At 34.0% G+C, this 23055-nt stretch overlaps 1 protein-coding gene, 13 non-coding genes and 1 pseudogene across 14 annotated transcripts; all 15 read right to left on the minus strand.

Annotated features, from left to right (window-relative positions):
- Positions 1-113: 113 nt before the first annotated feature.
- On the minus strand, positions 114-232 carry LOC134304866 (5S ribosomal RNA). The gene has a single exon (XR_010008237.1). It is a non-coding gene; the product is annotated as a 5S ribosomal RNA (ribosomal RNA).
- Positions 233-6475: 6243 nt separating this feature from the next.
- Positions 6476-6594, minus strand: LOC134305043 (5S ribosomal RNA). Its single transcript, XR_010008406.1, has one exon. It is a non-coding gene; the product is annotated as a 5S ribosomal RNA (ribosomal RNA).
- Positions 6595-6866: 272 nt separating this feature from the next.
- On the minus strand, positions 6867-6985 carry LOC134305044 (5S ribosomal RNA). The gene has a single exon (XR_010008407.1). It is a non-coding gene; the product is annotated as a 5S ribosomal RNA (ribosomal RNA).
- A 264-nt stretch (positions 6986-7249) lies between these two features.
- LOC134305030 (5S ribosomal RNA) lies at positions 7250-7368 on the minus strand. Its single transcript, XR_010008394.1, has one exon. It is a non-coding gene; the product is annotated as a 5S ribosomal RNA (ribosomal RNA).
- A 394-nt stretch (positions 7369-7762) lies between these two features.
- LOC134304832 (uncharacterized) lies at positions 7763-23007 on the minus strand. The gene is made up of 2 exons (XM_062990066.1): positions 22964-23007; positions 7763-13006 (listed from the first exon to the last, which is right to left on the minus strand). The coding sequence occupies exon 2, from the start codon at positions 12983-12985 to the stop codon at positions 11771-11773; it is 1215 nt and encodes a 404-aa protein (XP_062846136.1). The 5' UTR covers positions 12986-13006; positions 22964-23007; the 3' UTR covers positions 7763-11770.
- LOC134305045 (5S ribosomal RNA) lies at positions 13693-13811 on the minus strand. Its single transcript, XR_010008408.1, has one exon. It is a non-coding gene; the product is annotated as a 5S ribosomal RNA (ribosomal RNA).
- On the minus strand, positions 14116-14234 carry LOC134305046 (5S ribosomal RNA). The gene has a single exon (XR_010008409.1). It is a non-coding gene; the product is annotated as a 5S ribosomal RNA (ribosomal RNA).
- Positions 14515-14633, minus strand: LOC134305031 (5S ribosomal RNA). Its single transcript, XR_010008395.1, has one exon. It is a non-coding gene; the product is annotated as a 5S ribosomal RNA (ribosomal RNA).
- On the minus strand, positions 14922-15040 carry LOC134305047 (5S ribosomal RNA). Its single transcript, XR_010008410.1, has one exon. It is a non-coding gene; the product is annotated as a 5S ribosomal RNA (ribosomal RNA).
- LOC134305032 (5S ribosomal RNA) lies at positions 15333-15451 on the minus strand. The gene has a single exon (XR_010008396.1). It is a non-coding gene; the product is annotated as a 5S ribosomal RNA (ribosomal RNA).
- LOC134305048 (5S ribosomal RNA) lies at positions 15732-15850 on the minus strand. The gene has a single exon (XR_010008411.1). It is a non-coding gene; the product is annotated as a 5S ribosomal RNA (ribosomal RNA).
- Positions 16115-16233, minus strand: LOC134305049 (5S ribosomal RNA). Its single transcript, XR_010008412.1, has one exon. It is a non-coding gene; the product is annotated as a 5S ribosomal RNA (ribosomal RNA).
- On the minus strand, positions 16522-16640 carry LOC134304878 (5S ribosomal RNA). Its single transcript, XR_010008250.1, has one exon. It is a non-coding gene; the product is annotated as a 5S ribosomal RNA (ribosomal RNA).
- On the minus strand, positions 16921-17039 carry LOC134305151 (5S ribosomal RNA; annotated as a pseudogene).
- On the minus strand, positions 17324-17442 carry LOC134305051 (5S ribosomal RNA). The gene has a single exon (XR_010008414.1). It is a non-coding gene; the product is annotated as a 5S ribosomal RNA (ribosomal RNA).
- Positions 23008-23055: the final 48 nt, after the last annotated feature.

Genomic DNA, 23055 nt, shown 5'->3' on the forward strand with positions numbered 1-23055 from the left:
GATAGATAGATAGATAGATAGATAGATAGATAGATAGATAGATAGATAGATAGATAGATAGATAGATAGAAGCTAAATGACACTCAATGAATGGGGCTTAAGAAAAAATGAAAAGCTTACAGCACTCAGTATTCCCAGGCAGTCTCCCATCTAGGTACTGACTGAGCCCAACCTTGCTTAGCTTCTGAGATCAGACGAGATCAGGCGTTCTCAAGGTGGTTTGGCCGTAAGCAGCTATCTGAGTGCTAGCCAGCTATCTGGGCTGGAATTACATTGGAAGGCCTTTCATAGATTAGATAGATAGATAGATAGATAGATAGATAGATAGATAGATAGATAGATAGATAGATAGATAGATAGATAGATAGATAGATAGATAGATAGATAGATAGATAGATAGATAGATAGATAGATAGATAGATCCTTTATTATGCTAGCTAACTGCTAAATGACACTTCATGAATGGGGCTGAAACTCAAAAATAAAAAGCTTACAACACTCAGTATTCCCAGGCAGTCTCCCATCTAGGTACTGACTGAGCCCAACCCTGCTTGGCTTCTGAGATCGGACGAGATCAGGCATTCCCAATTTCTCTTTTTTATTAACTTTTTTTACAAAATATCATTGTTTACAGACAGTTTTTAAAACAAAACACGTTACATAATATACATTTTTAAAAATTTCAGGTACATTTTTATTAAAGTGATCTAAAACACATTTTTAAAAACATGCACATTTCGATAGCTTGATTCTCAGTCCGTTCCAGGTTGGTTCCATAAAAGAGCTTTGTGTTACAAAGAGGTTTTCAAAAGTTTCTATTTCGTTTATCCTTTTAAAATGTTCAAAAAATAAATTAAAAAAATATTCAAATTTTTTTTCAAAAAGTACACACAATTTTATGTGGATGTTATTATATTTTTCTATGTTTCTTCTCGTGTATATTGTGTATTTTGCTATTATTAAAATTGTATTTAAAATTGTTGTATTTTTGCATTTTTGATGGTATCCGAATAAAAAGCTCATTTCCCACTGCCTATTGTCTATTTTTTCTTCTGTCAATTCGCTTATCATTCCCTTTAGTTTATCCATAAAACATTTTATTTCTTTACATTCTAAAAACATGTGTCTAAAATCTTCTGTTTTATTCTCTTTGCATAGTGTACAGTTTGGGTTGTCTTCCAATCCGATTTTGTGTAATTTTTCTCTGTCATATATACAATTGTGTTTAAGATAAAAGTTAAAATTTTCTAGTATTAAAAGTTTGGGACCTTTATATGTTTTCCATATCTCGTTTTCCTCTAGTTCTGGGTATATTTTTCTCCAATGCGCATTTGCTTTGGGTTTTACCCACGCTTTATTGACAAATATGTCATTAAACGTTCTCAAGGAGCAGCTGTTTAGATCGTTTTTTTGATTGCCTACTTTTACTTCGATTTTCATCCTTTCATTTCCTTCTTTGTTTTCTATTCTTTGTAACCATTCTTTGGGTATTGCTTGTTTTAGCGTTTCATATTGTTTTTCGATGATATCTGTGTTTATTGTTTTATCTTTTCCTTCCAAGAAGTCAATTATTGCCTGTGTTGGGAGAAATCCTGGTCTATATTCGTACAAGACGTCTTTAATTTGTTTTATTTCTGCTTCGTACCAATGTTTAAAATACGGTGTCTTTTCTTTAAAACAGATCTGCTTGTTTAAAAAAATGGGTTGCTCTAAAAGATTTTTTCTCCCTTTTATTTTGTATATTATATTCTCCATAAAATCCCCCCACGCTCTAAAAACCTCTTTGTAAAACTCTGGAACGTTTTGAAACATGTTTTCTTTCAATTCCATGCATAAAATATTCTCATTCATTTCCCCTCCAGCACATTTATTTATATAAAAATTAAAAACCCATTTCCATATTTGTTCTTCTTCGTTCAAAAATTTTTTAATTATTTTAACTCTTAGGCTCTGTTTTCTAATAAATAAATCTAAAAGTCCCAACCCTCCTCCTTCTTTTTTCCCAATTATAGTGTCGTAAGCTATTTTAGCCGGTTTTCCGTCCCATAAAAAATTTAAAACTGAGCTTTTAACTCTTTTTAAAACCCACATCGGGATGTTGACGACCCCCGCCGCATACCACATTTTGGATAAAAATAGTGCATTTAAAACTAAAACTTTACCTTTTATATACAAGTTCCTTCTTTTCCACATGTTTAGTTTTCTTTGCATTTTATCTAAAGTTTCTTCCCATATAATATCCGTTATTTTATTTTCATCTTCTCCTATGTTTATTCCTAGAATTTTTATTTTTTCCTTCACCTCTGTAAAAGCTATATTTACTGGTAGTATTTCTGCATCGCTTATCCTCATGTATTGCGTTTTTTCTTTGTTCACAAAAGCTCCCGATCCTTTACAATATTGATTTAACACATGTATCGCCCTGTTTACGCTTTCTGTGTCTTTCAGTATGAGGGTGGTGTCGTCAGCATATTGAAATATTTTTTCCTGATTTTTGTTATTTTCTATATTTATTCCTCTTATTCCACTACTTGCTTTTATTGCTAGACCTAACGGTTCAGCGACCAGTGAGTATAATAATGCTGAGAGTGGACATCCTTGCCGTATGGATCTTGATAACTGAATAAAATCCGTTAGGTACCCGTTCACTTTTATACAGCTATATGAATTCATGTAAAGACATTTTAACCATTTTGTAAAATCATTCCCAAACCCAAACCGTTTTAATGTTTCAAATAAATAATTGTGGTTTACTCTATCAAATGCTTTCTCAAAGTCTATGCTTATTAGATACCCTTTGGTTTTTTGTGTTTTCATATACCATATTGTGTCCCTTATGTTACTAATTGTATCTGAAATGTCTCTATTTAATACGCCATATGCTTGATTGGTTTCTATTATACTAGGCAGTACCGTTTTTAGTCTATTTGCTAGTATCTTTGCTAGTATTTTATAATCTGTATTTAGCATGCTTATTGGCCTATAATTTTTTAAGTCCGTCTTGTCTCCTTTCTTCTTATATATTAATTTAATCAAACCTTTTTTCATCTGTTGCGAGACTTCTCCTATTTTGTGTATTTCATTGAATAATTTAGATAAAATTGGCACTAAAATGTCTTTAAAAGTTTTATAAAATTCTATTGTTAACCCATCTAGACCTGGACTTTTTTTATTTTCCATTCTGTTCATCGCTTCTTCTATCTCTTTTTCCTCAATTTTTTGATCACACATCTTTTTGTCTTCTTCCTGTATTTTTGTTTTGATTTGTGTTAATAAAAATTCTTTTCCTTTTTCATCTATCTCTGTTTTTTTGAATAGGTGTGTATAAAATCTATGTATTTCTTTTAAAATTCCCTCTGTTGTTTTGATCTCTTCTCCATTTTCTGTTTTTAATGCTTTTATTTCGTCTGTTTTTTGCCGTGCTTTCTCTAGCTCAAAAAAATATTTTGTGCATCTCTCCCCTTTTAACATATATTCTGCTTTACTTCTAATCATTGCCCCTTTGTATCTTTCCTCTTCTAATTTTTTTATTTTTTCTTCTAGTTTTAAGATTTCTTTTATGTCTCCTCTTCCGCTTTCTACTTTTTTAAGTTCTTTTTCTAACTTTTCTTTTTTCCAGTTTTCTAGTTGTCTTTTGATTCGTTTGATTTTAGTTCCGTATTTTATTGTATATTTTTTAATATCATATTTTATGTTATCCCACCATACTAGAATTTCTTTATCATATAAAACATCTGTTTTGCTATTTTCGATTATGTTTTTTATTTCTGTTTTAAAAATCTCATCTTTTAGATGATCTGCATTAAAAATCCATACTCCCGGTCCTCTTATCATTTCATTAAAATCTATTTTTATGTTTATAAAATTGTGATCACTAAAATTATATTTTCCATATTCCACTTTTTCTATATATTGCTTCATATTGTTGGGAACTAACACAAAATCTATTCTGCTTTGTTTTCGTTTATCTAGGTACCATTCTTCTCTGGAGTATATTCTTTCTTCTTTATTCTTTTGTCTCCATATGTCTTCTAGACTATGTTTTATCATTAACGCTCTTAACTGTTCTCTTCCTGTATCCGATCTAAACACCATTTGCTCATTTATGTCCAGTTTATTTAAAACCGTATTAAAATCCCCTATTAATATCGTTTCTTTCCATTTTTCCATTAGTAAACTAAGTTTTTTAAAAAAGCTTTCTTTTTCATTAACATTGTTTGGTGCGTGTATTGTACATATGTTGATTTGTCTATCTTTATATTCTGCCGTTATGGCTAAAACTCGTCCCTTTTCATCTGCGTATATTGTCTTGACATTTTCTAAAATATCTTTTTTAATTAAAATAGCTACCCCTCCTCTTTTATTGTCTTGACTATTATGTATAAAAATACCGTTCCATTCTTTACTTAAACTGTTTGCTGTTTTATTGTCCCAGAATGTTTCTTGTATACATAATATATCTGTTTTTTCTGTTATATGTAAAAGTCTTTTAAAATTTGTATAATCTGAGAGACCCCTTGTGTTTATCGATGTTATAAAAAGGGTACTCATTAAAAACGGAAAGAATAAAAAAGATAAAATTATTTTGTTCATTGTATTATTCTAATAGTTCTTCAGTTAAAATATCGAACATACCGGTTCTTTCTAACCATTTGTCTTTTGAAGTCTCTCTTCTTTTTCTTTGTTTTTCCAGCGCACCGGCAAGATTTGGTTGAAATTTTACTTTCCTTTTAGTCCCTTCGGCTCCTTTGTTCTGTTGCTTTTTACTTCTCTCCTTTTCTGTATCTTTGTTTTCAGTCTCATTTGTATTGTCCATGTCCATTCTTTCTTCTTCCACCTCTCTTTCCGCGCAGTTGTCTGTCATAGGATCTGTTTGTTGTTCTGTGTCCATTTCTTGTATTTTTTGAGCACTGGTGTACTCATCTTTTCCTTTGTTGTCCTCCTGATTATGTAGTTTCTCCTCTTCTTCTTGCGTTGTCAATCTTTCGTTATTGCTCTCCTCTTCTGTTTTTCTGTGCTGAATGTTGTGTTCTTTTCCTTCCCCGTTCTCTTGTTCTTTTTCTTTCTCTATTTCTTCTTCATCCGTACATGTACAGCTTATTAGGGCATGGTTACAGTCTGGACATTTAATTGCTTTACAGTATTTAGCAAAATGCCCTTGCTCCATACATTCCCGACACACTAGATTTGGACAGTCTTTTATTAGGTGTCCTGTTCCTGCACACAATCTGCATAGTCTTATCTGTCCATCATGTATCACTCTGAAATATTGTAATCCCTCCGCCGTTTCAATTTTTGTGCTGTATGGTAGTGATGTTATTTCTTTGGGGAATTTAACTTTTAAAAACCGAGTCCCATCCGCTATTGTTGTTCCCGGATAAAATCTTCTCCTTATTGGTAGACTTGGTGTTACTCCCCATGCTAAAAGTTTATCTAAAATAATCTTGTCTTCCAAGTATGCCGGTAAATTTAAAAAGGATACAGTCATTTCACTGCAACAAAGTCTTCTTATGTCACATAATCTTCCTTTTATCATTAATCCATCCAGTAGTTTTAGACAATCTTCTTCAGTTTGTAGTGTCGCCTCGAATTCTTTGTTTTGTCTGTATCTGACGGCCAGCAGCTTTCCAAAACCAATCTCTTCGTTTATTGCTTTTATTATTTCGGTTGCCGTAACTTCTTGCAGGTTACTTACATCCACAATTATCGTAGCTTCTTTCTTGTATTCGTACCTTTGCTTTTGTGTGTTACTTCTTTTTTCTTTTTGGTATCCTTTCCTTCCATCGTGCATTTCTCTTGTTTCAAGATCCATTTCCTTTCTTTCGTCGTTAATCTTTTCCGTAGTCGTTTGTTCCTCGCTGTTTTCGTTATTCTTAGGTCCGTCCGCGTTCTGCTTCTTGTTTAAATCAAAGTCCTTCTCTCGTTGTCCATTGTCCGTTCCGAGTTCTTTATCCGTAGAGTAGTCCATTGTGCAAAAAGAGATGTTCTCCCCAAGTCACCAAAGTGCTGGGGAGCTTCCACTGCAGCAAAGTCTGTGTTTGTTTGGCGTATAGAGTTGTTATTAATCCAGATAATAATTGAAGAAAAATACCAAACAATGTGGGAGAGCCTTTCTCCCCCGTCTGCACCTTGTACTTCCTTCTCACTCCGTGGGCGTGGTCAGGCGTTCCCAAGGTGGTTTGGCCGTAAGCGAAAGAAGCTGGATTTAAAGGCCTGTTATAGCTAGTCACTAGCCAGCTATCTGGGCTGGAATTACATTGGAAGGCCTTTCATAGATTAGATAGATAGATAGATAGATAGATAGATAGATAGATAGATAGATAGATAGATAGATAGATAGATAGATAGATAGATAGATAGATAGATAGATAGATAGATAGATAGATAGATAGATAGATAGATAGATAGATCCTTTATTATGCTAGCTAACTGCTAAATGACACTTCATGAATGGGGCTGAAACTCAAAAATAAAAAGCTTACAGCACTCAGTATTCCCAGGCAGTCTCCCATCTAGGTACTGACTGAGCCCAACCCTGCTTGGCTTCTGAGATCGGACGAGATCAGGCATTCCCAAGGTGGTTTGGCCGTAAGCGAAAGAAGCTGGATTTAAAGGCCTGTTATAGCTAGTCAGCCAGCTATCTGAGTGCTAGCCAGCTATCTGGGCTGGAATTACATTGGAAGGCCTTTCATAGATTAGATAGATAGATAGATAGATAGATAGATAGATAGATAGATAGATAGATAGATAGATAGATAGATAGATAGATAGATAGATAGATAGATAGATAGATAGATAGATCCTTTATTATGCTAGCTAACTGCTAAATGACACTTCATGAATGGGGCTGAAACTCAAAAATAAAAAGCTTACAGCACTCAGTATTCCCAGGCAGTCTCCCATCTAGGTACTGACTGAGCCCAACCCTGCTTGGCTTCTGAGATCGGACGAGATCAGGCATTCCCAAGGTGGTTTGGCCGTAAGCGAAAAAAGCTGGATTTAAAGGCCTGTTATAGCTAGTCAGCCAGCTATCTGAGTGCTAGCCAGCTATCTGGGCTGGAATTACATTGGAAGGCCTTTCATAGATTAGATAGATAGATAGATAGATAGATAGATAGATAGATAGATAGATAGATAGATAGATAGATAGATAGATAGATAGATAGATAGATAGATAGATAGATCCTTTATTATGCTAGCTAACTGCTAAATGACACTTCATGAATGGGGCTGAAACTCAAAAATAAAAAGCTTACAGCACTCAGTATTCCCAGGCAGTCTCCCATCTAGGTACTGACTGAGCCCAACCCTGCTTGGCTTCTGAGATCGGATGAGATCAGGCATTCCCAAGGTGGTTTGGCCGTAAGCGAAAGAAGCTGGATTTAAAGGCCTGTTATAGCTAGTCAGCCAGCTATCTGAGTGCTAGCCAGCTATCTGGGCTGGAATTACATTGGAAGGCCTTTCATAGATTAGATAGATAGATAGATAGATAGATAGATAGATAGATAGATAGATAGATAGATAGATAGATAGATAGATAGATAGATAGATAGATAGATAGATAGATAGATAGATAGATAGATAGATAGATAGATCCTTTATTATGCTAGCTAACTGCTAAATGACACTTCATGAATGGGGCTGAAACTCAAAAATAAAAAGCTTACAGCACTCAGTATTCCCAGGCAGTCTCCCATCTAGGTACTGACTGAGCCCAACCCTGCTTGGCTTCTGAGATCGGACGAGATCAGGCATTCCCAATTTCTCTTTTTTATTAACTTTTTTTACAAAATATCATTGTTTACAGACAGTTTTTAAAACAAAACACGTTACATAATATACATTTTTAAAAATTTCAGGTACATTTTTATTAAAGTGATCTAAAACACATTTTTAAAAACATGCACATTTCGATAGCTTGATTCTCAGTCCGTTCCAGGTTGGTTCCATAAAAGAGCTTTGTGTTACAAAGAGGTTTTCAAAAGTTTCTATTTCGTTTATCCTTTTAAAATGTTCAAAAAATAAATTAAAAAAATATTCAAATTTTTTTTCAAAAAGTACACACAATTTTATGTGGATGTTATTATATTTTTCTATGTTTCTTCTCGTGTATATTGTGTATTTTGCTATTATTAAAATTGTATTTAAAATTGTTGTATTTTTGCATTTTTGATGGTATCCGAATAAAAAGCTCATTTCCCACTGCCTATTGTCTATTTTTTCTTCTGTCAATTCGCTTATCATTCCCTTTAGTTTATCCATAAAACATTTTATTTCTTTACATTCTAAAAACATGTGTCTAAAATCTTCTGTTTTATTCTCTTTGCATAGTGTACAGTTTGGGTTGTCTTCCAATCCGATTTTGTGTAATTTTTCTCTGTCATATATACAATTGTGTTTAAGATAAAAGTTAAAATTTTCTAGTATTAAAAGTTTGGGACCTTTATATGTTTTCCATATCTCGTTTTCCTCTAGTTCTGGGTATATTTTTCTCCAATGCGCATTTGCTTTGGGTTTTACCCACGCTTTATTGACAAATATGTCATTAAACGTTCTCAAGGAGCAGCTGTTTAGATCGTTTTTTTGATTGCCTACTTTTACTTCGATTTTCATCCTTTCATTTCCTTCTTTGTTTTCTATTCTTTGTAACCATTCTTTGGGTATTGCTTGTTTTAGCGTTTCATATTGTTTTTCGATGATATCTGTGTTTATTGTTTTATCTTTTCCTTCCAAGAAGTCAATTATTGCCTGTGTTGGGAGAAATCCTGGTCTATATTCGTACAAGACGTCTTTAATTTGTTTTATTTCTGCTTCGTACCAATGTTTAAAATACGGTGTCTTTTCTTTAAAACAGATCTGCTTGTTTAAAAAAATGGGTTGCTCTAAAAGATTTTTTCTCCCTTTTATTTTGTATATTATATTCTCCATAAAATCCCCCCACGCTCTAAAAACCTCTTTGTAAAACTCTGGAACGTTTTGAAACATGTTTTCTTTCAATTCCATGCATAAAATATTCTCATTCATTTCCCCTCCAGCACATTTATTTATATAAAAATTAAAAACCCATTTCCATATTTGTTCTTCTTCGTTCAAAAATTTTTTAATTATTTTAACTCTTAGGCTCTGTTTTCTAATAAATAAATCTAAAAGTCCCAACCCTCCTCCTTCTTTTTTCCCAATTATAGTGTCGTAAGCTATTTTAGCCGGTTTTCCGTCCCATAAAAAATTTAAAACTGAGCTTTTAACTCTTTTTAAAACCCACATCGGGATGTTGACGACCCCCGCCGCATACCACATTTTGGATAAAAATAGTGCATTTAAAACTAAAACTTTACCTTTTATATACAAGTTCCTTCTTTTCCACATGTTTAGTTTTCTTTGCATTTTATCTAAAGTTTCTTCCCATATAATATCCGTTATTTTATTTTCATCTTCTCCTATGTTTATTCCTAGAATTTTTATTTTTTCCTTCACCTCTGTAAAAGCTATATTTACTGGTAGTATTTCTGCATCGCTTATCCTCATGTATTGCGTTTTTTCTTTGTTCACAAAAGCTCCCGATCCTTTACAATATTGATTTAACACATGTATCGCCCTGTTTACGCTTTCTGTGTCTTTCAGTATGAGGGTGGTGTCGTCAGCATATTGAAATATTTTTTCCTGATTTTTGTTATTTTCTATATTTATTCCTCTTATTCCACTACTTGCTTTTATTGCTAGACCTAACGGTTCAGCGACCAGTGAGTATAATAATGCTGAGAGTGGACATCCTTGCCGTATGGATCTTGATAACTGAATAAAATCCGTTAGGTACCCGTTCACTTTTATACAGCTATATGAATTCATGTAAAGACATTTTAACCATTTTGTAAAATCATTCCCAAACCCAAACCGTTTTAATGTTTCAAATAAATAATTGTGGTTTACTCTATCAAATGCTTTCTCAAAGTCTATGCTTATTAGATACCCTTTGGTTTTTTGTGTTTTCATATACCATATTGTGTCCCTTATGTTACTAATTGTATCTGAAATGTCTCTATTTAATACGCCATATGCTTGATTGGTTTCTATTATACTAGGCAGTACCGTTTTTAGTCTATTTGCTAGTATCTTTGCTAGTATTTTATAATCTGTATTTAGCATGCTTATTGGCCTATAATTTTTTAAGTCCGTCTTGTCTCCTTTCTTCTTATATATTAATTTAATCAAACCTTTTTTCATCTGTTGCGAGACTTCTCCTATTTTGTGTATTTCATTGAATAATTTAGATAAAATTGGCACTAAAATGTCTTTAAAAGTTTTATAAAATTCTATTGTTAACCCATCTAGACCTGGACTTTTTTTATTTTCCATTCTGTTCATCGCTTCTTCTATCTCTTTTTCCTCAATTTTTTGATCACACATCTTTTTGTCTTCTTCCTGTATTTTTGTTTTGATTTGTGTTAATAAAAATTCTTTTCCTTTTTCATCTATCTCTGTTTTTTTGAATAGGTGTGTATAAAATCTATGTATTTCTTTTAAAATTCCCTCTGTTGTTTTGATCTCTTCTCCATTTTCTGTTTTTAATGCTTTTATTTCGTCTGTTTTTTGCCGTGCTTTCTCTAGCTCAAAAAAATATTTTGTGCATCTCTCCCCTTTTAACATATATTCTGCTTTACTTCTAATCATTGCCCCTTTGTATCTTTCCTCTTCTAATTTTTTTATTTTTTCTTCTAGTTTTAAGATTTCTTTTATGTCTCCTCTTCCGCTTTCTACTTTTTTAAGTTCTTTTTCTAACTTTTCTTTTTTCCAGTTTTCTAGTTGTCTTTTGATTCGTTTGATTTTAGTTCCGTATTTTATTGTATATTTTTTAATATCATATTTTATGTTATCCCACCATACTAGAATTTCTTTATCATATAAAACATCTGTTTTGCTATTTTCGATTATGTTTTTTATTTCTGTTTTAAAAATCTCATCTTTTAGATGATCTGCATTAAAAATCCATACTCCCGGTCCTCTTATCATTTCATTAAAATCTATTTTTATGTTTATAAAATTGTGATCACTAAAATTATATTTTCCATATTCCACTTTTTCTATATATTGCTTCATATTGTTGGGAACTAACACAAAATCTATTCTGCTTTGTTTTCGTTTATCTAGGTACCATTCTTCTCTGGAGTATATTCTTTCTTCTTTATTCTTTTGTCTCCATATGTCTTCTAGACTATGTTTTATCATTAACGCTCTTAACTGTTCTCTTCCTGTATCCGATCTAAACACCATTTGCTCATTTATGTCCAGTTTATTTAAAACCGTATTAAAATCCCCTATTAATATCGTTTCTTTCCATTTTTCCATTAGTAAACTAAGTTTTTTAAAAAAGCTTTCTTTTTCATTAACATTGTTTGGTGCGTGTATTGTACATATGTTGATTTGTCTATCTTTATATTCTGCCGTTATGGCTAAAACTCGTCCCTTTTCATCTGCGTATATTGTCTTGACATTTTCTAAAATATCTTTTTTAATTAAAATAGCTACCCCTCCTCTTTTATTGTCTTGACTATTATGTATAAAAATACCGTTCCATTCTTTACTTAAACTGTTTGCTGTTTTATTGTCCCAGAATGTTTCTTGTATACATAATATATCTGTTTTTTCTGTTATATGTAAAAGTCTTTTAAAATTTGTATAATCTGAGAGACCCCTTGTGTTTATCGATGTTATAAAAAGGGTACTCATTAAAAACGGAAAGAATAAAAAAGATAAAATTATTTTGTTCATTGTATTATTCTAATAGTTCTTCAGTTAAAATATCGAACATACCGGTTCTTTCTAACCATTTGTCTTTTGAAGTCTCTCTTCTTTTTCTTTGTTTTTCCAGCGCACCGGCAAGATTTGGTTGAAATTTTACTTTCCTTTTAGTCCCTTCGGCTCCTTTGTTCTGTTGCTTTTTACTTCTCTCCTTTTCTGTATCTTTGTTTTCAGTCTCATTTGTATTGTCCATGTCCATTCTTTCTTCTTCCACCTCTCTTTCCGCGCAGTTGTCTGTCATAGGATCTGTTTGTTGTTCTGTGTCCATTTCTTGTATTTTTTGAGCACTGGTGTACTCATCTTTTCCTTTGTTGTCCTCCTGATTATGTAGTTTCTCCTCTTCTTCTTGCGTTGTCAATCTTTCGTTATTGCTCTCCTCTTCTGTTTTTCTGTGCTGAATGTTGTGTTCTTTTCCTTCCCCGTTCTCTTGTTCTTTTTCTTTCTCTATTTCTTCTTCATCCGTACATGTACAGCTTATTAGGGCATGGTTACAGTCTGGACATTTAATTGCTTTACAGTATTTAGCAAAATGCCCTTGCTCCATACATTCCCGACACACTAGATTTGGACAGTCTTTTATTAGGTGTCCTGTTCCTGCACACAATCTGCATAGTCTTATCTGTCCATCATGTATCACTCTGAAATATTGTAATCCCTCCGCCGTTTCAATTTTTGTGCTGTATGGTAGTGATGTTATTTCTTTGGGGAATTTAACTTTTAAAAACCGAGTCCCATCCGCTATTGTTGTTCCCGGATAAAATCTTCTCCTTATTGGTAGACTTGGTGTTACTCCCCATGCTAAAAGTTTATCTAAAATAATCTTGTCTTCCAAGTATGCCGGTAAATTTAAAAAGGATACAGTCATTTCACTGCAACAAAGTCTTCTTATGTCACATAATCTTCCTTTTATCATTAATCCATCCAGTAGTTTTAGACAATCTTCTTCAGTTTGTAGTGTCGCCTCGAATTCTTTGTTTTGTCTGTATCTGACGGCCAGCAGCTTTCCAAAACCAATCTCTTCGTTTATTGCTTTTATTATTTCGGTTGCCGTAACTTCTTGCAGGTTACTTACATCCACAATTATCGTAGCTTCTTTCTTGTATTCGTACCTTTGCTTTTGTGTGTTACTTCTTTTTTCTTTTTGGTATCCTTTCCTTCCATCGTGCATTTCTCTTGTTTCAAGATCCATTTCCTTTCTTTCGTCGTTAATCTTTTTCGTAGTCGTTTGTTCCTCGCTGTTTTCGTTATTCTTAGGTCCGTCCGCGTTCTGCTTCTTGTTTAAATCAAAGTCCTTCTCTCGTTGTCCATTGTCCGTTCCGAGTTCTTTATCCGTAGAGTAGTCCATTGTGCAAAAAGAGATGTTCTCCCCAAGTCACCAAAGTGCTGGGGAGCTTCCACTGCAGCAAAGTCTGTGTTTGTTTGGCGTATAGAGTTGTTATTAATCCAGATAATAATTGAAGAAAAATACCAAACAATGTGGGAGAGCCTTTCTCCCCCGTCTGCACCTTGTACTTCCTTCTCACTCCGTGGGCGTGGTCAGGCGTTCCCAAGGTGGTTTGGCCGTAAGCGAAAGAAGCTGGATTTAAAGGCCTGTTATAGCTAGTCAGCCAGCTATCTGAGTGCTAGCCAGCTATCTGGGCTGGAATTACATTGGAAGACCTTTCATAGATTAGATAGATAGATAGATAGATAGATAGATAGATAGATAGATAGATAGATAGATAGATAGATAGATAGATAGATAGATAGATAGATAGATAGATAGATAGATAGATAGATAGATAGATAGATAGATAGATAGATAGATAGATAGATAGATAGATAGATAGATCCTTTATTATGCTAGCTAACTGCTAAATGACACTTCATGAATGGGGCTGAAACTCAAAAATAAAAAGCTTACAGCACTCAGTATTCCCAGGCAGTCTCCCATCTAGGTACTGACTGAGCCCAACCCTGCTTGGCTTCTGAGATCGGACGAGATCAGGCATTCCCAAGGTGGTTTGGCCGTAAGCGAAAGAAGCTGGATTTAAAGGCCTGTTATAGCTAGTCAGCCAGCTATCTGAGTGCTAGCCAGCTATCTGGGCTGGAATTACATTGGAAGGCCTTTCATAGATTAGATAGATAGATAGATAGATAGATAGATAGATAGATAGATAGATAGATAGATAGATAGATAGATAGATAGATAGATAGATAGATAGATAGATAGATAGATAGATAGATAGATAGATAGATAGATAGATAGATAGATCCTTTATTATGCTAGCTAACTGCTAAATGACACTTCATGAATGGGGCTGAAACTCAAAAATAAAAAGCTTACAGCACTCAGTATTCCCAGGCAGTCTCCCATCTAGGTACTGACTGAGCCCAACCCTGCTTGGCTTCTGAGATCGGACGAGATCAGGCATTCCCAAGGTGGTTTGGCCGTAAGCGAAAAAAGCTGGATTTAAAGGCCTGTTATAGCTAGTCAGCCAGCTATCTGAGTGCTAGCCAGCTATCTGGGCTGGAATTACATTGGAAGGCCTTTCATAGATTAGATAGATAGATAGATAGATAGATAGATAGATAGATAGATAGATAGATAGATAGATAGATAGATAGATAGATAGATAGATAGATAGATAGATAGATAGATAGATAGATAGATCCTTTATTATGCTAGCTAACTGCTAAATGACACTTCATGAATGGGGCTGAAACTCAAAAATAAAAAGCTTACAGCACTCAGTATTCCCAGGCAGTCTCCCATCTAGGTACTGACTGAGCCCAACCCTGCTTGGCTTCTGAGATCGGATGAGATCAGGCATTCCCAAGGTGGTTTGGCCGTAAGCGAAAGAAGCTGGATTTAAAGGCCTGTTATAGCTAGTCAGCCAGCTATCTGAGTGCTAGCCAGCTATCTGGGCTGGAATTACATTGGAAGGCCTTTCATAGATTAGATAGATAGATAGATAGATAGATAGATAGATAGATAGATAGATAGATAGATAGATAGATAGATAGATAGATAGATAGATAGATAGATAGATAGATAGATAGATAGATAGATAGATAGATCCTTTATTATGCTAGCTAACTGCTAAATGACACTTCATGAATGGGGCTGAAACTCAAAAATAAAAAGCTTACAGCACTCAGTATTCCCAGGCAGTCTCCCATCTAGGTACTGACTGAGCCCAACCCTGCTTGGCTTCTGAGATCGGACGAGATCAGGCATTCCCAAGGTGGTTTGGCCGTAAGCGAAAAAAGCTGGATTTAAAGGCCTGTTATAGCTAGTCAGCCAGCTATCTGAGTGCTAGCCAGCTATCTGGGCTGGAATTACATTGGAAGGCCTTTCATAGATTAGATAGATAGATAGATAGATAGATAGATAGATAGATAGATAGATAGATAGATAGATAGATAGATAGATAGATAGATAGATAGATAGATAGATAGATAGATAGATAGATAGATAGATAGATAGATCCTTTATTATGCTAGCTAACTGCTAAATGACACTTCATGAATGGGGCTGAAACTCAAAAATAAAAAGCTTACAGCACTCAGTATTCCCAGGCAGTCTCCCATCTAGGTACTGACTGAGCCCAACCCTGCTTGGCTTCTGAGATCGGATGAGATCAGGCATTCCCAAGGTGGTTTGGCCGTAAGCGAAAGAAGCTGGATTTAAAGGCCTGTTATAGCTAGTCAGCCAGCTATCTGAGTGCTAGCCAGCTATCTGGGCTGGAATTACATTGGAAGGCCTTTCATAGATTAGATAGATAGATAGATAGATAGATAGATAGATAGATAGATAGATAGATAGATAGATAGATAGATAGATAGATAGATAGATAGATAGATAGATAGATAGATAGATAGATAGATCCTTTATTATGCTAGCTAACTGCTAAATGACACTTCATGAATGGGGCTGAAACTCAAAAATAAAAAGCTTACAGCACTCAGTATTCCCAGGCAGTCTCCCATCTAGGTACTGACTGAGCCCAACCCTGCTTGGCTTCTGAGATCGGACGAGATCAGGCATTCCCAAGGTGGTTTGGCCGTAAGCGAAAGAAGCTGGATTTAAAGGCCTGTTATAGCTAGTCAGCCAGCTATCTGAGTGCTAGCCAGCTATCTGGGCTGGAATTACATTGGAAGGCCTTTCATAGATTAGATAGATAGATAGATAGATAGATAGATAGATAGATAGATAGATAGATAGATAGATAGATAGATAGATAGATAGATAGATAGATAGATAGATAGATCCTTTATTATGCTAGCTAACTGCTAAATGACACTTCATGAATGGGGCTGAAACTCAAAAATAAAAAGCTTACAGCACTCAGTATTCCCAGGCAGTCTCCCATCTAGGTACTGACTGAGCCCAACCCTGCTTGGCTTCTGAGATCGGACGAGATCAGGCATTCCCAAGGTGGTTTGGCCGTAAGCGAAAAAAGCTGGATTTAAAGGCCTGTTATAGCTAGTCAGCCAGCTATCTGAGTGCTAGCCAGCTATCTGGGCTGGAATTACATTGGAAGGCCTTTCATAGATTAGATAGATAGATAGATAGATAGATAGATAGATAGATAGATAGATAGATAGATAGATAGATAGATAGATAGATAGATAGATAGATAGATAGATAGATAGATAGATAGATAGATAGATAGATCCTTTATTATGCTAGCTAACTGCTAAATGACACTTCATGAATGGGGCTGAAACTCAAAAATAAAAAGCTTACAGCACTCAGTATTCCCAGGCAGTCTCCCATCTAGGTACTGACTGAGCCCAACCCTGCTTGGCTTCTGAGATCGGACGAGATCAGGCGTTCCCAAGGTGGTTTGGCCGTAAGCGAAAGAAGCTGGATTTAAAGGCCTGTTATAGCTAGTCAGCCAGCTATCTGAGTGCTAGCCAGCTATCTGGGCTGGAATTACATTGGAAGGCCTTTCATAGATTAGATAGATAGATAGATAGATAGATAGATAGATAGATAGATAGATAGATAGATAGATAGATAGATAGATAGATAGATAGATAGATAGATAGATAGATAGATAGATAGATAGATCCTTTATTATGCTAGCTAACTGCTAAATGACACTTCATGAATGGGGCTGAAACTCAAAAATAAAAAGCTTACAACACTCAGTATTCCCAGGCAGTCTCCCATCTAGGTACTGACTGAGCCCAACCCTGCTTGGCTTCTGAGATCGGACGAGATCAGGCATTCCCAAGGTGGTTTGGCCGTAAGCGAAAGAAGCTGGATTTAAAGGCCTGTTATAGCTAGTCAGCCAGCTATCTGAGTGCTAGCCAGCTATCTGGGCTGGAATTACATTGGAAGGCCTTTCATAGATTAGATAGATAGATAGATAGATAGATAGATAGATAGATAGATAGATAGATAGATAGATAGATAGATAGATAGATAGATAGATAGATAGATAGATAGATAGATAGATAGATAGATAGATCCTTTATTATGCTAGCTAACTGCTAAATGACACTTCATGAATGGGGCTGAAACTCAAAAATAAAAAGCTTACAGCACTCAGTATTCCCAGGCAGTCTCCCATCTAGGTACTGACTGAGCCCAACCCTGCTTGGCTTCTGAGATCGGACGAGATCAGGCATTCCCAAGGTGGTTTGGCCGTAAGCGAAAGAAGCTGGATTTAAAGGCCTGTTATAGCTAGTCAGCCAGCTATCTGAGTGCTAGCCAGCTATCTGGGCTGGAATTACATTGGAAGGCCTTTCATAGATTAGATAGATAGATAGATAGATAGATAGATAGATAGATAGATAGATAGATAGATAGATAGATAGATAGATAGATAGATAGATAGATAGATAGATAGATAGATAGATAGATCCTTTATTATGCTAGCTAACTGCTAAATGACACTTCATGAATGGGGCTGAAACTCAAAAATAAAAAGCTTACAGCACTCAGTATTCCCAGGCAGTCTCCCATCTAGGTACTGACTGAGCCCAACCCTGCTTGGCTTCTGAGATCGGACGAGATCAGGCATTCCCAATTTCTCTTTTTTATTAACTTTTTTTACAAAATATCATTGTTTACAGACAGTTTTTAAAACAAAACACGTTACATAATATACATTTTTAAAAATTTCAGGTACATTTTTATTAAAGTGATCTAAAACACATTTTTAAAAACATGCACATTTCGATAGCTTGATTCTCAGTCCGTTCCAGGTTGGTTCCATAAAAGAGCTTTGTGTTACAAAGAGGTTTTCAAAAGTTTCTATTTCGTTTATCCTTTTAAAATGTTCAAAAAATAAATTAAAAAAATATTCAAATTTTTTTTCAAAAAGTACACACAATTTTATGTGGATGTTATTATATTTTTCTATGTTTCTTCTCGTGTATATTGTGTATTTTGCTATTATTAAAATTGTATTTAAAATTGTTGTATTTTTGCATTTTTGATGGTATCCGAATAAAAAGCTCATTTCCCACTGCCTATTGTCTATTTTTTCTTCTGTCAATTCGCTTATCATTCCCTTTAGTTTATCCATAAAACATTTTATTTCTTTACATTCTAAAAACATGTGTCTAAAATCTTCTGTTTTATTCTCTTTGCATAGTGTACAGTTTGGGTTGTCTTCCAATCCGATTTTGTGTAATTTTTCTCTGTCATATATACAATTGTGTTTAAGATAAAAGTTAAAATTTTCTAGTATTAAAAGTTTGGGACCTTTATATGTTTTCCATATCTCGTTTTCCTCTAGTTCTGGGTATATTTTTCTCCAATGCGCATTTGCTTTGGGTTTTACCCACGCTTTATTGACAAATATGTCATTAAACGTTCTCAAGGAGCAGCTGTTTAGATCGTTTTTTTGATTGCCTACTTTTACTTCGATTTTCATCCTTTCATTTCCTTCTTTGTTTTCTATTCTTTGTAACCATTCTTTGGGTATTGCTTGTTTTAGCGTTTCATATTGTTTTTCGATGATATCTGTGTTTATTGTTTTATCTTTTCCTTCCAAGAAGTCAATTATTGCCTGTGTTGGGAGAAATCCTGGTCTATATTCGTACAAGACGTCTTTAATTTGTTTTATTTCTGCTTCGTACCAATGTTTAAAATACGGTGTCTTTTCTTTAAAACAGATCTGCTTGTTTAAAAAAATGGGTTGCTCTAAAAGATTTTTTCTCCCTTTTATTTTGTATATTATATTCTCCATAAAATCCCCCCACGCTCTAAAAACCTCTTTGTAAAACTCTGGAACGTTTTGAAACATGTTTTCTTTCAATTCCATGCATAAAATATTCTCATTCATTTCCCCTCCAGCACATTTATTTATATAAAAATTAAAAACCCATTTCCATATTTGTTCTTCTTCGTTCAAAAATTTTTTAATTATTTTAACTCTTAGGCTCTGTTTTCTAATAAATAAATCTAAAAGTCCCAACCCTCCTCCTTCTTTTTTCCCAATTATAGTGTCGTAAGCTATTTTAGCCGGTTTTCCGTCCCATAAAAAATTTAAAACTGAGCTTTTAACTCTTTTTAAAACCCACATCGGGATGTTGACGACCCCCGCCGCATACCACATTTTGGATAAAAATAGTGCATTTAAAACTAAAACTTTACCTTTTATATACAAGTTCCTTCTTTTCCACATGTTTAGTTTTCTTTGCATTTTATCTAAAGTTTCTTCCCATATAATATCCGTTATTTTATTTTCATCTTCTCCTATGTTTATTCCTAGAATTTTTATTTTTTCCTTCACCTCTGTAAAAGCTATATTTACTGGTAGTATTTCTGCATCGCTTATCCTCATGTATTGCGTTTTTTCTTTGTTCACAAAAGCTCCCGATCCTTTACAATATTGATTTAACACATGTATCGCCCTGTTTACGCTTTCTGTGTCTTTCAGTATGAGGGTGGTGTCGTCAGCATATTGAAATATTTTTTCCTGATTTTTGTTATTTTCTATATTTATTCCTCTTATTCCACTACTTGCTTTTATTGCTAGACCTAACGGTTCAGCGACCAGTGAGTATAATAATGCTGAGAGTGGACATCCTTGCCGTATGGATCTTGATAACTGAATAAAATCCGTTAGGTACCCGTTCACTTTTATACAGCTATATGAATTCATGTAAAGACATTTTAACCATTTTGTAAAATCATTCCCAAACCCAAACCGTTTTAATGTTTCAAATAAATAATTGTGGTTTACTCTATCAAATGCTTTCTCAAAGTCTATGCTTATTAGATACCCTTTGGTTTTTTGTGTTTTCATATACCATATTGTGTCCCTTATGTTACTAATTGTATCTGAAATGTCTCTATTTAATACGCCATATGCTTGATTGGTTTCTATTATACTAGGCAGTACCGTTTTTAGTCTATTTGCTAGTATCTTTGCTAGTATTTTATAATCTGTATTTAGCATGCTTATTGGCCTATAATTTTTTAAGTCCGTCTTGTCTCCTTTCTTCTTATATATTAATTTAATCAAACCTTTTTTCATCTGTTGCGAGACTTCTCCTATTTTGTGTATTTCATTGAATAATTTAGATAAAATTGGCACTAAAATGTCTTTAAAAGTTTTATAAAATTCTATTGTTAACCCATCTAGACCTGGACTTTTTTTATTTTCCATTCTGTTCATCGCTTCTTCTATCTCTTTTTCCTCAATTTTTTGATCACACATCTTTTTGTCTTCTTCCTGTATTTTTGTTTTGATTTGTGTTAATAAAAATTATTTTCCTTTTTCATCTATCTCTGTTTTTTTGAATAGGTGTGTATAAAATCTATGTATTTCTTTTAAAATTCCCTCTGTTGTTTTGATCTCTTCTCCATTTTCTGTTTTTAATGCTTTTATTTCGTCTGTTTTTTGCCGTGCTTTCTCTAGCTCAAAAAAATATTTTGTGCATCTCTCCCCTTTTAACATATATTCTGCTTTACTTCTAATCATTGCCCCTTTGTATCTTTCCTCTTCTAATTTTTTTATTTTTTCTTCTAGTTTTAAGATTTCTTTTATGTCTCCTCTTCCGCTTTCTACTTTTTTAAGTTCTTTTTCTAACTTTTCTTTTTTCCAGTTTTCTAGTTGTCTTTTGATTCGTTTGATTTTAGTTCCGTATTTTATTGTATATTTTTTAATATCATATTTTATGTTATCCCACCATACTAGAATTTCTTTATCATATAAAACATCTGTTTTGCTATTTTCGATTATGTTTTTTATTTCTGTTTTAAAAATCTCATCTTTTAGATGATCTGCATTAAAAATCCATACTCCCGGTCCTCTTATCATTTCATTAAAATCTATTTTTATGTTTATAAAATTGTGATCACTAAAATTATATTTTCCATATTCCACTTTTTCTATATATTGCTTCATATTGTTGGGAACTAACACAAAATCTATTCTGCTTTGTTTTCGTTTATCTAGGTACCATTCTTCTCTGGAGTATATTCTTTCTTCTTTATTCTTTTGTCTCCATATGTCTTCTAGACTATGTTTTATCATTAACGCTCTTAACTGTTCTCTTCCTGTATCCGATCTAAACACCATTTGCTCATTTATGTCCAGTTTATTTAAAACCGTATTAAAATCCCCTATTAATATCGTTTCTTTCCATTTTTCCATTAGTAAACTAAGTTTTTTAAAAAAGCTTTCTTTTTCATTAACATTGTTTGGTGCGTGTATTGTACATATGTTGATTTGTCTATCTTTATATTCTGCCGTTATGGCTAAAACTCGTCCCTTTTCATCTGCGTATATTGTCTTGACATTTTCTAAAATATCTTTTTTAATTAAAATAGCTACCCCTCCTCTTTTATTGTCTTGACTATTATGTATAAAAATACCGTTCCATTCTTTACTTAAACTGTTTGCTGTTTTATTGTCCCAGAATGTTTCTTGTATACATAATATATCTGTTTTTTCTGTTATATGTAAAAGTCTTTTAAAATTTGTATAATCTGAGAGACCCCTTGTGTTTATCGATGTTATAAAAAGGGTACTCATTAAAAACGGAAAGAATAAAAAAGATAAAATTATTTTGTTCATTGTATTATTCTAATAGTTCTTCAGTTAAAATATCGAACATACCGGTTCTTTCTAACCATTTGTCTTTTGAAGTCTCTCTTCTTTTTCTTTGTTTTTCCAGCGCACCGGCAAGATTTGGTTGAAATTTTACTTTCCTTTTAGTCCCTTCGGCTCCTTTGTTCTGTTGCTTTTTACTTCTCTCCTTTTCTGTATCTTTGTTTTCAGTCTCATTTGTATTGTCCATGTCCATTCTTTCTTCTTCCACCTCTCTTTCCGCGCAGTTGTCTGTCATAGGATCTGTTTGTTGTTCTGTGTCCATTTCTTGTATTTTTTGAGCACTGGTGTACTCATCTTTTCCTTTGTTGTCCTCCTGATTATGTAGTTTCTCCTCTTCTTCTTGCGTTGTCAATCTTTCGTTATTGCTCTCCTCTTCTGTTTTTCTGTGCTGAATGTTGTGTTCTTTTCCTTCCCCGTTCTCTTGTTCTTTTTCTTTCTCTATTTCTTCTTCATCCGTACATGTACAGCTTATTAGGGCATGGTTACAGTCTGGACATTTAATTGCTTTACAGTATTTAGCAAAATGCCCTTGCTCCATACATTCCCGACACACTAGATTTGGACAGTCTTTTATTAGGTGTCCTGTTCCTGCACACAATCTGCATAGTCTTATCTGTCCATCATGTATCACTCTGAAATATTGTAATCCCTCCGCCGTTTCAATTTTTGTGCTGTATGGTAGTGATGTTATTTCTTTGGGGAATTTAACTTTTAAAAACCGAGTCCCATCCGCTATTGTTGTTCCCGGATAAAATCTTCTCCTTATTGGTAGACTTGGTGTTACTCCCCATGCTAAAAGTTTATCTAAAATAATCTTGTCTTCCAAGTATGCCGGTAAATTTAAAAAGGATACAGTCATTTCACTGCAACAAAGTCTTCTTATGTCACATAATCTTCCTTTTATCATTAATCCATCCAGTAGTTTTAGACAATCTTCTTCAGTTTGTAGTGTCGCCTCGAATTCTTTGTTTTGTCTGTATCTGACGGCCAGCAGCTTTCCAAAACCAATCTCTTCGTTTATTGCTTTTATTATTTCGGTTGCCGTAACTTCTTGCAGGTTACTTACATCCACAATTATCGTAGCTTCTTTCTTGTATTCGTACCTTTGCTTTTGTGTGTTACTTCTTTTTTCTTTTTGGTATCCTTTCCTTCCATCGTGCATTTCTCTTGTTTCAAGATCCATTTCCTTTCTTTC

The sequence above is a fragment of the Trichomycterus rosablanca genome, unplaced genomic scaffold, assembly GCF_030014385.1.
Source record: "Trichomycterus rosablanca isolate fTriRos1 unplaced genomic scaffold, fTriRos1.hap1 scaffold_123, whole genome shotgun sequence".
Classification (NCBI taxonomy): domain Eukaryota; kingdom Metazoa; phylum Chordata; class Actinopteri; order Siluriformes; family Trichomycteridae; genus Trichomycterus; species Trichomycterus rosablanca.

Bases quoted from the DNA above. Each gene is read 5' to 3' on its own strand.
- LOC134304832 (XM_062990066.1), bottom strand. From the start codon at position 12,985: ATGGATCTTGAAACAAGAGAAATGCACGATGGAAGGAAAGGATACCAA.